We start from the raw sequence: 17,857 nt of genomic DNA on the forward strand, positions 1-17,857 counted from the left end.
TTTTTTTGCACGCCAGATGTTTAAATGTTTGTTAACGTGTATGCTCATGTTTAAGTAAATACTTGGATGTACTGTATGTTCCCCTGCATATATTTATACAATAGAGAAGCACAAGAGTGAGTGTACACATGTGGGTGTGTGTGTCAGTGCCTGCACTTGTGTTACACCAGATGGAAACCTGAGTTCTAACCCCCAGCCAGAAAAACTAAGTGAAACAAGGGGGTGGATGGGTGTGCATAGAACGTTAAAGTTCCAAGCTCTCGAAAATGTCTTACTGAATAAGGCAAACATGATGTACTGCCACAGGCAATGAGAAAATACTAATGAAACAACAGCACATCCTATCTATATACAGCAACGAGTAATGTTTAATCACGCTACCGTTTTCACAAGTATGCACAAAACTCAAAACCGATCATCAAAAAGGCAATTGTTTCAAAACAATGTATAACACACAAAATCATACAGTCACTTTTAGAAATACATGTTTCACATTCCAATCCATGTTTATATAAAATGATTGCCTTTCACAATGCAATGATCACATTACTTTTGATATGAGTCTATTTTGTTGAAAAACATTTACTATTACTTAATCTGACTGATCTTAATTGATGATTACAGTGCCTTCAGAAAGTATCCACACCGCTTCACTTTTTCCACATGTTGTTGTGTTACAGCCTGAATTTAAAATGGATTAAATTGAGATTGTTTGTCACTACACACACTACACTATGCCCCATAATGTCAACATGGAATTATGTTTTTCATAAATTGAAATCAAGTATTATAACGTTTTAACACACTCACATCCATGCAATCTCACTATTATCAGTGAGTATGGTAGGCTAACATGTCAACATATTCACTCTGTCAGTGAAGGCTAGCCTTCCAGACATACCCTGACAGTCTGGTAGCATTGTGCTTCATCTATTTGTGCTGCCTTGTCAACTTTGCAGTAAAAAAAACAATACCATAGGAGTTGGCAAGACAGCACAAACAGATTTGGGACCAGGCTAAGGGTCTGGTCTTTTGACTGGAAACAAACACATGCTGAAAAGACCTGCGTCACTAGCCAGGATACGCTCCTATTGTCATGGAGCCTAGCAACGTATCCTGGCAACAGGCGAGACGAGAGGAAGTGGTAGAGCTGGGATGATGATTGGGAACCCATGTGACTGACAAGTGTTTGTAAACAGAGTCACGGGAGGGAGGGGGGTGTGGGGGCGGGTGGAACATCTGAACATGACTTCACATTACCTAAGAGTGCTCGCCGATGTACTTATAACTCTGAAAGCCCATCTGGGTCATTCATCCCAAGCGGTGCCTTTTCTGTCCCCAGGAAATATCACTTCTTATTTAGTGTAAAATGTGGATTCCAAAATGCTTTAAATATAAGGTCTGATGTCCTTTACCTTAAAAACACAAAAATATGGATCTCGAAAGGGAATTGTATGCATTGTTAACACTTTTTCAGTGGATGTAGGCGTTTTTAACCATGTCCACTGGTGTTATTCATCAACTTCCACAAGAAATATAAGCCATACAATTATTAAATATTTATTCATTATTTTATAGTCCTACTTAAATTCTCTCTCATCAATAATTTAAACAAAAAATGATTATTGTATTTATTATTATTTTAATTAAGCTTTTCTGTGTGTCCCTGATATCACTTTCCAACCTGTTAGTTCAAATCAAAAAGTGTATTGGTCGCATACACATATTTGTAGATGTTATCACATATAGTTTGTTGTAATTATCCATTTAACAAAACAACCCCTTCCTACAATGATACCTCATTCAGGAAGTGTCAGCATTTATTTGGTGGGAAAACAATGGTGCAAAGCTAAATAAATATAAACACTCAATTGTATCTATTTTTCCATGTTTGTTGTAGTTAGTCTGTATGTCCCACTCATAAATGTCCAACCTGTTAGGCTAAATTATAAAGTAAATTAACCACATTTCAAAATGTTAAAATCATGTTCAAGTGTTTACCATTATGCTAGCTCAAGCTTGCTCACTCACATAGCTATGTCTAATTTAGGCTCCAAATTTCCACCCTGTTAGGATTATCCACATTATGCCTGAGTTTGACCAATATGTTTTTCTGAAAGTCAAACATGTCCTTTTTCTGATAGGATAAATCTAAAGTTATGAGGTCCATCTGAATGACCCATCTGTATTATGTAACTACTGTATACCAAATTATTCAACCTGCCTCAGTTAACCCTAATATTCAGCAAACCTAAAGCAGAACTCCTTATCTGAATCCTTATTCTGAGATTTATGAACACATTTGTTCACTCCGTCCTTAGACATGACCAATTTCAGTGATTCATCAGTCCTGGCTACTCCAGGCTGTGTCCTTGTATGGAGTGTGTTAGTGTGTGTTTGTGTTGCTGTCTGAGTGGGCCTCTATTGTTCACTTTGTACTTTCCTGAGAGCCCACTTGCTGGCCCTCGTAAATCTGCTCCAACCAGACAGGACACACACACACGTATTTAAACTCTCTCTCACACACACAGGCAAGCATAGACATAAAACACAGACTTACGTACACACATGTGAACACAGACACACACACACACTACCATACTCAGTTGCCTCTATGGAACCAGCCACTAAGCTCCAAAGCCCATGTTGTAGTCAATACAGCAGATAACTCAATACCCAAGCCTCTGTTACAATCTATCTACAGTATACAGGCTGACTGACAGGGGAGCTATCCTCTGTTACATTCTATCTATACAGGCTGACTGACAGGGGAGCTATTCTCTGGAACAGTGGTGCTGAAGTGTCATGATAAGCCTCTCAGCAGGAGTCAAGGGCTCTGGCTTCAAGTAAGCCCAGATACACACTCGCTCACTACAACCACATACAAAGAAAAAGTCTGCACAATCATGCACAATAAGAGCAAAAAAAGTAGCACATTCAGAGGCACATCAGAGTAAGTGGCTAAGAGGTTGACCCATGTGATAGTGAAGAGATTGTGGTCCATTGGGAAATGATTGATCTTATGCATTCTGGCTACCCTAACATGACATCCCTTTGGGAGAGCAGGGACAGACAGCTGCAACACCCACCGGACACAGCATAGAGGACTGTAAATATAAGAGACGCCCATAATATAATGGGAAGAGAAAATAACTATCTTTCAAAAGGACATAATGTAGTAATGTTGTAGGGAGCAGCCAGCTACACGATTATGGCAAAAGGGCTGCTTTCCAAGAGGACAGTACAACTACACGGTAATAACAAAATGCCTGCTTATTGTATACTAGGTCCTCTCAGAGTAAAGCACTAAGCCAAGAGGATGCAAGCCAAATATTTCCCTTTTGGATACCAGACCAAACAACCTGCCAGCTTCCCCCATGCAGCACTATCAGCAGAAGCAGACATGTCTACTAGCCAGGTAGCAGTGACCAGCCAAGCCCAGTGTGTCTACTATCTAGCCTGTAGGTTTGCCAACACTAAGGGATTCCCAAGACCTGGATAGGGCTATCCACTGTTGATGATTCACAGAGCTATATTATTTTGTTGCTTATATAGTCTCTTTCTATTGTATATATCTAATTCAAACAAATAATTAGCCACTTCAAATTCTCAATCCTCAGTATCCAGCTAGCACTCAATTTGCTTACTAAACAAGCTCCAGGTAACTGCCAAAATAAAGGAAACAGTAAACATAAAGTGTCTAAATAGGGCGTTGGGCCACCACGAGCCGCCAGAACAGCTTCAATGAGCCTTGGCATAGATTTTACAAGTGTCTGGAACTTTATGGGAGGAATGTGACACCATTCTTCCACGAGAAATTCCATCATTTGGTGTTTTGTTGATGTCTTAGACTGGGTGGAGCTCTAGTGACTGAGAGAGAGAGACACACACACACACACACACACACAGAACCCTTTAAACCCCCTATGCTCCTTTGAGACCCCTCTTTCAAAGTCACTGAGATCTCTTCTTCTAGCCATGGTAGCCAAAATAATGGGCAACTGGGCATTTTATACATGACCCTAAGCATGATGGGATGTTTTAATTGCTTAATTAACTCAAGAATGACACTTGTGTGGAAGCACCTGCTTTCAATATATTTTGTATCCCTCATTTACTCAAGTGTTTCCTTTATTTTGTCAGTTACCTATATCAAGCTAATCAATTAAATTAGATAAAGCCTGATTAGCAAGCTATCATTGAGTGAATTGAAAACCTGCCAACCCTTGACCTCCCCAGAGCTACTTTGGTGTAATTACTGAGAATGACCACAACAGTGACCTTGGGAGACCCCAAATGACCCTTTGACGACCCCATATTACCATGGTTACCATGGTAACACTCAGGCAAGGTCAGGACTAACCTCTGCAGATGAGCCCATCCTGGCTGACGGTCTGTTTGCACACCCCACAGTGCTTGCTCTTCTTGAATGTCTTCGCCCGGAAGGTGTGTGAATGAAGCACCTCAAACTCCTCAGGCTGCAAATGGAAAATATAAAGATGAGAGGGTTAGTGTTCAATTTCAGATGGCTCAGTTGGTTGGGGCAAAGTGGTGTCAATACAAAAATTGTGGGTTGAACTTGTGTGTAAGCCACACAATATGCAAGGTTTTTCTGTGGACAAAGTAATTTGGACTTTTGTCACAGTCAGAGAAAATGGGACAACCAACCAAACTAGGAATAAGAAAATTGTCTCTCTATAAATTAAAGGCTGTGCATCTATAAGGATAGTCAACTTCAGTATACTTCTTTCATTTGTGAAGATAATGAACATAATATTAATCAAATTGACTTTAGCGTTAGGATAAGTCTTATTTGCCCTAACTTGAGATGAACGCACAGAACCAAAACTCTTCCACATCATAGACTGAAGATTTGCACAAAAGTGCAGAAATGTTAGGATTTTGCCCAACAACTGTAGAAATGGTACACTCCGTCTGTGTACAAACCCTCAGCTGCCCTCTACAAAGAAGCAGTCCCCACTTTCTCTCCTCCAAGAAACAAGAACAGCCACGTAACCCCCTCTCCCTCCATCCCCCTCCCTCCTTTCCTGGGGCTGCTGCTAGAGGTGTGTTATGCACAGCGTCCACAGTGTAGCCTCCTCTGAAATGACCCCGCTGTCTACAGCCAGCATCAGTGTTTTCCTTCTCCTATAATTACATCTAAACTGTTCTCCCTTTTTCCTGTCTGCCTTCTAAACTGAGCTCGTTGGCAGGGGAGTCCGGGTAACAGAAATGTCAAAGTGAAGGACAACCATCTCCCGTGGCGTCTCTCTGCTCGCTGTGAAACCTGTGTCATGTTCCCTCTTTGTGGTCAGCGTCTCAGCGTCACCCCGTAATGGACGACTTCGGGGGATTTGGACCGGTGACATCACTTCCTCTGTATATTTTCTCAGCTGGTCCCCATTTTGGGCTTTTCTGTGTTTCGGCTCAGTGGGATATTGAGCACCGCTAACACACTGTCTGTGGGCCCAGCATAGCAATATTGAGTTAATATAACAAAAGTCCTTTACAAGTGAAGGGATCACACATGGCCACACCAGGAGATATCCTGCATGTACGTCACCTGTCTGAAAAGTGAATCAAGACTAAAAAGTAAACACGGAGGAAAGAATGTATAACAAAGAGACCAGTTTTTTTAAATTATATGAGAAAAAAATATTCCATTTTATTTGGAACGACAAGCCAGACAAAATTAAACGGGCCTATTTATATAATGAATATGAATTTGGAGGACAGAAATTATTAAATATTAAAGCATTAGGCCTATCACTAAAAGCTTCAGTCATACAAAAGTTATACTTAAATCCGAACTGATTCTCTAGCAAATTAGTAAGATTGTCTCACCCAATGTTCAAGAATGGCCTTTTTCCCTTTATTCAGATTACAACCTCTCACTTTCAGTTATTTGAAACCCCACCTCTTTAAGGAACACCTGGGATAGGATAAAGTAATCCTTCTAACCCCCCCCTTACCCCACCCCACCCCCCCAAAAAATAAAAATAATAATAATTTGTAAAGTGGTTATCCCACTGGCTATAAGGTGAATGCACCAATTTGTAAGTCGCTGGATAAGAGTGTCTGCTAAATGACGTAAATGTAAAATGAAAAGGAAATCATCTCCCAAATATCACTATTTCTAAAACAAGCCATAGAAAGTTGGTTGCAATTTCAATTTAATCCTCCAGAAACGACAGAACAAATAATGCAACAAATAGTGGTTAAACTCAAATATACTAATTAATTAAAAAAACATTAATATTTGAAAAAATATTTTTAAAAAGGTATAATCTTCGTAAATGATATAACTGGTGGAGTTATGTTGCACACGCAGCTAACAAAAACATATGGAATTGTCTGCTCTACCCAAAATTACAACCAAATAATTGCAGCATTACCGCAAAAATGGAAGAGGAAAGTGGAAGGGGAAAAAGTAAGGAACTTGTCTGTCGGCCCTGCATTAAGATCATAATTGGTTAAAGAAAATTGTGATAAATAAAAAAGTATACCAGTTTCATTTCAGGACCAAAGGATTGACAGCCGTCCCATATAGATTGCAAAATAGTTGGGAAGAGATTTTATGGCATAGTGTTTATGAACTGATACGCATAACGATGCCAGCTCTGCAGATTTTGCTGCGAAGAGACAGAATCATTAGATCATTTGTTTTGGTACTGTCCATTTGTAGCTTGTTTTTGGACACAGGTCCAGGAATGGCTAAAGGATTGCAATATTTACCTGGAGCTAACCCTGCAGATAGCGCTACTGGGTGATCTGAAAAGTCATAGTCAATCGATCAATAATATAATAACACTTTTAGCAAAAATGTTTATTTTCAATTTACAATCTGTAGAAACAATGAGAATAGAAGGGTTCAGAAGTTTTGTAAAACATCACAGTACAGTTGAAAAATATATGGCAAATAGAAATCCAATATGGATGGTGTTAAGAGATAGACGGGAAGTGTTGAATGGAGTTGAAGGATGGGACTAATAACAACTAACAACAACTAATAACAACAAGAAAACTAATGTAAAGCATACTGTGTCCATAATAAGTATATAGTATGTACAGTGAGGGAAAAAGGTATTTGATCCCCTGCTGATTTTGTATGTTTGCCCAATGACAAAGAAATGATCAGTCTATAATTTTAATGGTAGGTTTATTTGAACAGTGAGACAGAATAACAACAAAAAAATCCAGAAAAATGTACAGTGGGGAAAAAAAGTATTTAGTCAGCCACCAATTGTGCAAGTTCTCCCACTTAAAAAGATGAGAGAGGCCTGTCATTTTCATCATAGGTACACGTCAACTATGACAGACAAATTGAGAGAAAAAAAATCCAGAAAATCACATTGTAGGATTTTTAATGAATTTATTTGCAAATTATGGTGGAAAATAAGTATTTGGTCACCTACAAACAAGCAAGATTTCTGGCTCTCACAGACCTGTAACTTCTTCTTTAAGAGGCTCCTCTGTCCTCCACTCGTTACCTGTATTAATGGCACCTGTTTGAACTTGTTATCAGTATAAAAGACACCTGTCCACTACCTCAAACAGTCACACTCCAAACTCCACTATGGCCAAGACCAAAGAGCTGTCAAAGGACACAAGAAACAAAATTGTAGACCTGCACCAGGCTGGGAAGACTGAATCTGCAATAGGTAAGCAGCTTGGTTTGAAGAAATCAACTGTGGGAGAAATTATTAGGAAATGGAAGACATACAAGACCACTGATAATCTCCCTTGATCTGGGGGCTCCACGCAAGATCTCACCCCGTGGGGTCAAAATGATCACAAGAACGGTGAGCAAAAATCCCAGAACCACACGGGGGGACCTAGTGAATGACCTGCAGAGAGCTGGGACCAAAGTTACAAAGCCTACCATCAGTAACACACTACGCCGCCAGGGACTCAAATCCTGCAGTGCCAGACGTGTCCCCCTGCTTAAGCCAGTACATGTCCAGGCCCGTCTGAAGTTTGCTAGAGTGCATTTGGATGATCCAGAAGAGGATTGGGGAGAATGTCATATGGTCAGATGAAACCAAAATATAACTTTTTGGTAAAAACTCAACTCGTCGTGTTTGGAGGACAAAGAATGCTGAGTTGCATCCAAAGAACACCATACCTACTGTGAAGCATGGGGGTGGAAACATCATGCTTTGGGGCTGTTTTTCTGAAAAGGGACCAGGACAACTGATCCGTGTAAAGGAAAGAATGAATGGGGCCATGTATCGTGAGATTTTGAGTGAAAACCTCCTTCCATCAGCAAGGGCATTGAAGATGAAACGTGGCTGGGTCTTTCAGCATGACAATGATCCCAAACACACCGCCCTGGCAACGAAGGAGTGGCTTCGTAAGAAGCATTTCAAGGTCCTGGAGTGGCCTAGCCAGTCTCCAGATCTCAACCACATAGAAAATCTTTGGAGGGAGTTGAAAGTCCGTGTTGCCCAGCGACAGCCCTAAAACATCACTGCTCTAGAGGAGATCTGCATGGAGGAATGGGCCAAAATACCAGCAACAGTGTGTGAAAACCTTGTGAAGACTTACAGAAAACGTTTGACCTGTGTCATTGCCAACAAAGGGTATATAACAAAGTATTGAGTAACTTTTATTATTGACCAAATACTTATTTTCCACCATAATTTGCAAATAAATTCATTAAAAATTCTACAATGTGATTTTCTGGATTTTTTTTCCTCATTTTGTCTGTCATAGTTGACGTGTACCTATGATGAAAATTACAGGCCTCTCTCATCTTTTTAAGTGGGAGAACTTGCACAATTGGTGACTGACTAAATACTTTTTTTCCCCACTGTATGTCAAAAATATTATAAATTGATTTGCATTTGAATGAGGGAAATAAGTATTTGACCCCCTCTCAATCAGAAAGATTTCTGGCTCCCAGGTGTCTTTTATACAGGTAACGAGCTGAGATTAGGAGCACACTCTTAAAGGGAGTGCTCCTAATCTCAGTTTGTTACCTGTATAAAAGACACCTGTCCACAGAAGCAATCAATCAATCAGATTCCAAACTCTCCACCATGGCCAAGACAAAGAGCTCTCCAAGGATATCAGGGACAAGATTGTAGACCTACACAAGGCTGGAATGGGCTACAAGAACATCGCCAAGCAGCTAGGTGAGAAGGTGACAACAGTTGGTGCGATTATTCGCAATTGGAAGAAACACAAAATAACTGTCAATCTCCCTCGGCCTGGGGCTCCATGCAAGATCTCACCTCGGGGAGTTGCAATGATCATGAGAACGGTGAGGAATCAGCCCAGAACTACACGGGAGGATCTTGTCAATGATCTCAAGGCAGCTGGGACTATAGTCACCAAGAAAACAATTAGTAACACATTACGCCGTGAAGGACTGAAATCCTGCAGTGCCCACAAGGTCCCCCTGCTCAAGAAAGCACATATACAGGCCCGTCTGAAGTTTGCCAATGAACATCTGAATGATTCAGAGGAGAACTGGGTGAAAGTGTTGTGGTCAGATGAGACCAAAATCGAGCTCTTTGGCATCAACTCAACTCGCCGTGTTTGGAGGAGGAATGCTGCCTATGACCTCAAGAACACCATCCCCACCGTCAAATATGGAGGTGGAAACATTATGCTTTGGGGGTGTTATTCTGCTAAGGGGACAGGACAACTTCACCACATCAAAGGGACGATGGACGGGGCCATGTACCATCAAATCTTGGGTGAGAACCTCCTTCCCTCAGCCAGGGCATTGAAAATGGGTCGTGGATGGGTATTCCAGCATGACAATGACCCAAAACACACGGCCAAGGCAACAAAGGAGTGGCTCAAGAAGAAGCACATTAAGGTCCTGGAGTGGCCTAGCCAGTCTCCAGACCTTAATCCCATTGAAAATCTGTGGAGGGAGCTGAAGGTTCGAGTTGCCAAACGTTAGCCTCGAAACCTTAATGACTTGGAGAAGATCTGCAAAGAGGAGTGGAACAAAATCCCTCCTGAGATGTGTGCAAATCTGGTGGCCAACTACAAGAAATGTCTGACCTCTGTGATTGCCAACAAGGGTTTTGCCACCAAGTACTAAGTCATGTTTTGCAGAGGGGTAAAATACTTATTTCACAGAAATTACAGTGAAATGCTTACTTACAGCCCTTAACCAACAGTGCATTTATTTTTAACAAAAAAAGTAAAAATAAAACAACAAAAAAAGTGTTGAGAAAAAAAAGAGCAGAAGTAAAATAAAATAACAGTAGCGAGGCTATATATACAGGGGGGTACCGTTGCAGAGTCAATGTGCGGGGGCACCGGCTAGTTGAGGTAGTTGAGGTAATATGTACATGTGGGTAGAGTTAAAGTGACTATGCATAAATAATTAACAGAGTAGCAGCAGCTTAAAAGGGATGGGGTGGGGGGGCAGTGCAAATAGGTCTTTTGGACCTAGACTTGGCACTCCGGTACCGCTTGCCGTGCGGTAGCAGAGAGAACAGTCTATGACTAGGGTAGCTGGAGTCTGACAATTTTGAGGGCCTTCCTCTGACACCGCCTGGTATAGAGGTCCTGGATGGCAGGAAGCTTGGCCCCAGTGATGTACTGGGCCGTACGCACTACCCTCTGTAGTGCCTTGCGGTCGGAGGCCAAGCAGTTGCCATACCAGGCGGTGATGCAACCAGTCAGGATGCTCTCGATGGTGCAGCTGTATAATTTTTTGAGGATCTGAGGACCCATGCCAAATCTTTTCAGTCTCCTGAGGGGGAATAGGCTTTGGACAAGATCCTCCTGTGTAGTTCTGGGCGGATTCCTCACCGTTCCCATGATCATGCATGGAGCCCCAGGCCGAGGAAGATTGACAGTTATTTTGTGTTTCTTCCATTTGCGAATAATCGCACCAACTGTTGTCACCTTCTCACCAAGCTGCTTGGCGATGGTCTTGTAGACCATTCCAGCCTTGTGTAGGTCTACAATCTTGTCCCTGACATCCTTGGAGAGCTCTTGGTCTTGGCCATGGTGGAGAGTTTGGAATCTGATTGATTGATTGCTTCTGTGGACAGGTGTCTTTTATACAGGTAACAGGCTGAGATTAGGAGCACTCCCTTTAAGAGTGTGCTCCTAATCTCAGCTCGTTACCTGTATAAAAGACACCTGGGAGCCAGAAATCTTTCTGATTGAGAGGGGGTCAAATACTTATTTCCCTCATTAAAATGCTAATCAATTTATATCATTTTTGACATGCGCTTTTCTGGATTTTTTTGTTGTTATTCTGTCTCTCACTGTTCAAATAAACCTACCATTGAAATTATAGACTGATCATTTCTTTGTCAGTGGGCAAACATACAAAATCAGCAGGGGATCAAATACCTTTTTCCCTCACTGTATATATATATATATATATATATTTGCGAGAAAAAAATAAGCATATGGGGGATTGGAAGTGATGCAGACAATTACATTGATGGAAGTAACAATCTATCTGCAATATTAAAGCTGATCTACCCCCTGATCTATCAGTGGTCTTGTATGTCTTCCATTTCCTAATAATGGCTCCCACAGTTGATTTCTTCAAACCAAGCTGCTTACCTATTGCAGATTCAGTCTTCCCAGCCTGGTGCAGGTCTACAATTTTGTTTCTGGTGTCCTTTGACAGCTCTTTGGTCTTGGCCATAGTGGAGTTTGGAGTGTGACTGTTTGAGGTTGTGGACAGGTGTCTTTTATACTGATAACAAGTTCAAACAGGTGCCATTAATACAGGTAACGAGTGGAGGACAGAGGAGCCTCTTAAAGAAGAAGTTACAGGTCTGTGAGAGCCAGAAATCTTGCTTGTTTGTAGGTGACCAAATACTTATTTTCCACCATAATTTGCAAATAAATTCATAAAAAATCCTACAATGTGATTTTCTGGATTTTTTTTTCTCATTTTGTCTGTCATAGTTGACGTGTACCTATGATGACAATTACAGTCCTCTCTCATCTTTTTAAGTGGGAGAACTTGCACAATTGGTGGCTGACTAAATACTTTTTTCCCCCACTGTACAGTACCTCTCTTTCTCTCTCCCTCTCTATTTCAATTTACCTTCTCTCTTGTTATTTCTGGATGTCTCACTTTCTTTGTAGCTGTCAAATCAAATCAAATCAAATTTTATTGGTCACATGCGCCGAATACAACAGGTGCAGACATTGCAGTGAAATGCTTACTTACAGCCCTTAACCAACAGTGCATTTATTTTTAACAAAAAAAGTAAGAATAAAACAACAACAACAAAAAAGTGTTGAGAAAAAAAGAGCAGAAGTAAAATAAAGTGACAGTAGGGAGGCTATATATACAGTAAAATAAAGTGACAGTAGGGAGGCTATATATACAGGGGGGTACCGTTGCAGAGTCAATGTGCGGGGGCACCGGCTAGTTGAGGTAGTTGAGGTAATATGTACATGTGGGTAGAGTTAAAGTGACTATGCATAAATACTTAACAGAGTAGCAGCAGCGTAAAAAGGATGGGGTGGGGGGGCAGTGCAAATAGTCCGGGTAGCCATGATTAGCTGTTCAGGAGTCTTATGGCTTGGGGGTAGAAGCTGTTGAAAAGTATTTTGGACCTAGACTTGGCACTCCGGTACCGCTTGCCGTGCGGTAGCAGAGAGAACAGTCTATGACTAGGGTGGCTGTCTCTCTCTCTCTCTCTCTCTCTCTCTCTCTCTCTCTCTCTCTCTCTCTCTCTCTCTCTCTCTCTCTCTATCTATCTCTCTCTCTCTCTCTCTCTCTCTCTCTCTCTCTCTCTCTCTCTCTCTCTTCCTCCCCTCTACCATCCTGTCTTCCCCAACAGTCTACCTTGCTAACTCCCCCACTTAGCAGAGAGGTAGATTTATGGATGTCTGTGCAGCCTACAGGAAAGCCCAAGGTATGGTTCGCATGACGGGCAAAGAATAGTTTATTCTCCCTCCAGTCAGAAGCTAACTATCCCTTTAGCATTCTACCGTAAAGACATCGCCTAGGTTAGCATTATGAGTTCAGTCAAATAACCATGACTGTTAGCAGCAATACTAGCATCATTGGCATCACACTGGGCACAAACTGGTTGAATCAACATTGTTTCAATTTAATTTGTCAACATATTGTCACGTGGAATCTACGTGGGAAATACATAGAATTAGAAAAAAAGGCATCTGCTGTTTTGGGGGTGAAATTTCAACCACAGGATTATGTCATCATGATAACCAAATTCCTACATAGACAAATCTTGTATAAAATATGTAGCATTTGTACCTTTAAAACAATGTCAGATCTTCAACTTTATATCCACTATCAGATTTTTTTTTTACAATAAGCTGGACAGCACCTCCTACTGGAGAATGAATCTATCTACACCTACCCTTCGGTCTCCCATCCAGGGTTTTACCCAGCCCTGCTTAGGTATTATATTTGTCACTGACTATTACCAATGTGCCAGGGCTTCCGTTAGGAAAAGATGGAGCCGGATATTTGACCGGCAGCATTTTAATTTACCGGACATTTGAGAAATTTACCGGACCCATATGCATTGGGTGCGTAACCTGATAAGGGCGTCCACCCACGGTGCTCAGAATGACAGAAAACACACTTAGATTATGTTAATTCAAATTAACAGAACATGCAAGTCGAGGATGCAATGATGTGCCTAATTACCTAATTCTGATGTGCACCTTGAAGATGTTAGAATAACTGTCAATTTACTTTTCCTCAGCCAACAAGACAAGTAACTAACAGCAAAATCATTAGCCTACGTCAATCTACTATCCCCCACAGTAGAAAAGTTTACCTATTCTATTGGTCAGCTTGTCCATGTGGCTTCCTCTGTAGCTCAGTTGGTAGAGCATGGCGCTTGCAACGCCAGGGTTGAGGGGTCGATTCCCACGGGGGACCAGTATGAAAATGTATGCACTCACTAACTGTAAGTTGCTCTGGATGAGAAAGTCTGGTAAATGACTTAAATGTAAATAAAGTACCCAAATCAGTATTGAAAAAGTCAAAATATATTTGAGAGTCTTCAAATAGCCACCCTTTGCTGTGATAACAGCTTTGCACACTCTTTGCATTATCTCAATCAGCTTCATGAGGTAGTCACCTGGAATGCATTTCAATTAACAGGTGTTGCTTCTTAAAAGTTAATTTGTGGAATTTCTTTCCTTCTTAATGCGTTTGAGCCAATCAGCTGTGTTGTGACAACGTAGAGGGGTATACAGAAGATAGCTCTATTTGGTAAAAGACCAAGTCCATATTATGGCAAGAACAGATCAAACAAGCAAAGAGAAACGTCAGTCCATCATTACTTTAAGACATGAAGGTCAGTCAATACGAAAGTTTCAAGAACTTTGAAAGTTTCTTCAAGTGCAGTCGCAAAAACCATCAAGCGCTATGATGAAACTGGCTCTCATGAGGCCAGCCACAGGAATGGAAGACCCAGAGTTACCTCTGCTGCAGAGGATAAGTTCATTAGAGTTACCAGCCTCAGAAATTACAGCACAAATAAATGCTTCACAGAGTTCAAGTCACAGACACATCTCAACATCAACTGTTCAGAGGGGACTGTGTGAATCAGGCCTTCATGGTCGAAATGCTGCAAAGAAACAACTACTAAAGGAAACCAATAAGAAGAAGAGACCTGCTTGGGCCAAGAAACATGAGCAATGGACATTAGACTGGTGGAAAGTTGTCCTTTGGTCTGGAGTCCAAATTTGAGATTTTTGGTTCCAACCGCTGTGTCATTGTGAGACGTGGTGTGGATGAACGGATGATCTCCGCATGTGTATTTCCCACCGTAAAGCATGGAGGAGGAGATGTTATGGTGTGGGGGTGCTTTGCTGGTGACACTGTCTGTGATTTATTTAGAATTCAAGGCACACTTAACCAGCATGGCTACAACAGCATTCTGCAGCGATACGCCATCCCATCTGGTTTGGGCTTAGTGGGACTATCATTTGTTTTTCAACAGGACAATGACCCAACACACCTCAAGGTTGTATAAGGGCTATTTGACCAAGAAGGAGAGTGATGGAGGGCTGCATCAGATGACCTGGCCTCCACAATCACCCGACCTCAACCCAACTGAGATGGTTTGGGATGAGTCGGACAGCAGAGTGAAGGAAAAGCAGTCAACAAGCGCTCAGCATATGTGGGAACTCCTTCAAGACTGTTGGAAAAGCATTCCAGGTGAAGCTGGTTGAGAAAATGCCAAGAGTGTGCAAAGCTGTCGTCAAGGCAAAGGGTGGCTATTTGAAGAATCTCAAATCTCAAATATATTTTGATTTGTTTAACACTTTTTTGGTTCCATATGTGTTATTTCATAGTTTTGATGTCTTCACTATTATTCTACAATGTAGAAAATAGTACAAATAAAGAAAAACCCTTGAATGAGTAGGTGTGTCCAAACCTTTGACTGGTACTGTAAGCATTCAGACCCTTTGCTATGAGACTCGAAATTGAGCTCAGGTGTATCCTGTTTCCATTTATCATCCTTGAGATTTTTCTACAACTTGATTGGAGTCCACCTGTGGTAAATTCAATTAATTGGACATGATTTGGAAAGGCACACACCTGTCTATATAAGGTTCCCCAGTTGACAGTGTATGTCAGAGCTAAAACCAAGCCATGAGGCCGAAGGAATTGTCCGTGGAGCTCTGAGACAGGATTGTGTCGAGGCACAGATCTGAGGAAAGGTACCAAAAAATGTCTGCATCGTTGAAGGTCCACAAGAACACAGTGGCCTCCATCATTATTAAATGGAAGAAGTTTGGACCCACCAAGACTCTTTCTAGAGATGGCTGTCTGGCTAAACTGAGCAATCGGGAAAAAGGGCCTTGGTCAGGGAGGTGACCAAGAACCGATGGTCACTCTGACAGAGCTCCAGAGTTCCTCTGTTGAGATGGGAGAACCTTCCAGAAGGAAAACCATCTCTTCAGCACTCCACCAATCAGACCTTTATGGTAGAGTGGCCTGACGGAAGCCACTGCTCAGTAAAAGGCAAATGACAGCCTGCTTGGAGTTTGCCAAAAGGCACCTAAAGGACTCTCGGACCATGAGAAACAAGATTCTATGGTCTGATGAAACCAAGATTGAACTCTTTGGCCTGAATGCCAAGCGTCATGTCTGGAGGAATCCTGGCACCATCCCTACAGTGAAGCATTGTGGTGGTAGCATCATGCTGTGGGGATGTTTTTCAGCGGCAGGGACTGGGAGACTAGTCAGGATTGAGGGGAAAAATGAACGGAGCAAAGTACAGAGAGATCCTTGATGAAAACCTGCTCCAGAGCCCTCAGGACCTCAGACTGGGGGCGAAGGTTCACCCTCCAACAGGACAACGACCCTAAGCACACAGCCAAAACAACGCAGGAGTGGCTTCGGCACAAGTCTCTGAATGTCCTTGAGTGGCCCAGCCAGAGCCCGGACTTGAACCCGATTGAATATCTCTGGAGAGACCAGAAAATAGCTGTGCAGCGACGCTCCCCATCCAACCTGACAGAGCATGAGAGGATCTGCAGAGAAGAATGGGAGAAACTCCCCAAATACAGGTGTGCCAAGCTTGTAGCGTCATATCCACTTGTTTCAAAAAAGTATTAAAAATAAATAACGGAAAAGTGGTGTGTGCATATGTATTCACCCCCTTTGCTATGAAGCCCCAAAATAAGATATGGTGCAACCAATTACCTTCAGCAGTCACATAATGAGTTAAATAAAGTCCACCTGTGTGCAGTCTAAGTGTCACATGATCTGTCACATGATCTCAGTATATATACACCTGTTCTGAAAGGCCCCAGAGTCTGCAACACCACTAAGCAAGGGGCACCACAAAGCAAGCGGCACCAAGGAGCTCTCCAAACAGGTCAGGGACAAAGTTGTAGAGAAGTACAGATCAGGGTTGGGTTATAAAAAAATATCCAAAACCTTGAACATCCCACGGAGCACCATTAAATCCATTATTAAAACATTTAAAGAATATGGCACGACAACAGACCTGCCAAGAGAGGGCCGCCCACCAAAACTCACGGACCAGGCAAGGAGGGCAATAATCAGAAAGGCAACAAAGAGACCAAAGTAGTATCTGCCCATAGGTATCTGCCCATAGGACCACTTTAAGCCGTACACTCTACAGAGCTGGGCTTTACGGAAGAGTGGCCAGAAAAATGCCATTGCTTAGAGAAAAAATAAGTCATCAACAAGTATTGTTTCAATTTAACCCATAATTCAACAAAAAATATACAATACTATAGGCCTATGGTTGACTCAAATGTATAGGTATGTAGTGATACTGAATTGTGTTTGGTTGTCAATGCAACATTATATCAACATAGTTCCATATGTCCCACTGACTTAGTCTGGCTTTAATTCCAGTCTGTCTACAAATTAAAAATTGATATGTTGGATTCATGTCTCCATCTCAACCAAAATAAAATAAAAACAGCACTAAATCAAATCAAACTTTATTTGAAGTGCATTTAAAGTTTGATTGGATTTGATTCAGTCCTATTCTTTACCTTAGATTTGTGGTTGAGATGGAGACATGAATCCAACATACCAATTATTAAGTTGTAGACAAACTGGAATTAAAGCTAGACTAAGTCAGTGGCACAGATGGAACTATCCAAGCAGAAGATACCTCCTTCAAATGTTAATATTTGGTTGTGTTCACAACCAAACACAATTCAATATCACTTTTGAAATACAATAAATATCCTATTAACTTGTCGACAAACTATCAATTGATATGTTATATGCACATCTCCAAATCAACCAAAAATAAAAGTTCAAGAATGGGATTAAGTCAGTGGCACAGATGGAACTATCCAAGCAGCAGATACATATCCTTTACATTTTTATATTTTCTAATACAGTAAATAGCCTAAAGTTAAGGCTATCTTT

General features: G+C 41.5%; 1 protein-coding gene across 2 annotated transcripts in view; it reads right to left on the reverse strand.

Annotated features, from left to right (window-relative positions):
• LOC121553267 (tensin-1) overlaps positions 1 to 17,857 on the reverse strand; it is a 222,665-nt gene that overhangs the window by 179,043 nt on the left and 25,765 nt on the right. For both annotated transcript variants that reach the window (XM_041866298.2, XM_041866289.2), the window contains exon 2: positions 4,364 to 4,478. In XM_041866298.2, the coding sequence (XP_041722232.2) occupies positions 4,364 to 4,478 (115 nt within the window). The remainder of the gene's footprint in view (positions 1 to 4,363; positions 4,479 to 17,857) is intronic.

This window comes from Coregonus clupeaformis, chromosome 4 (genome assembly GCF_020615455.1).
Source record: "Coregonus clupeaformis isolate EN_2021a chromosome 4, ASM2061545v1, whole genome shotgun sequence".
Classification (NCBI taxonomy): Eukaryota; Metazoa; Chordata; class Actinopteri; order Salmoniformes; family Salmonidae; genus Coregonus; species Coregonus clupeaformis.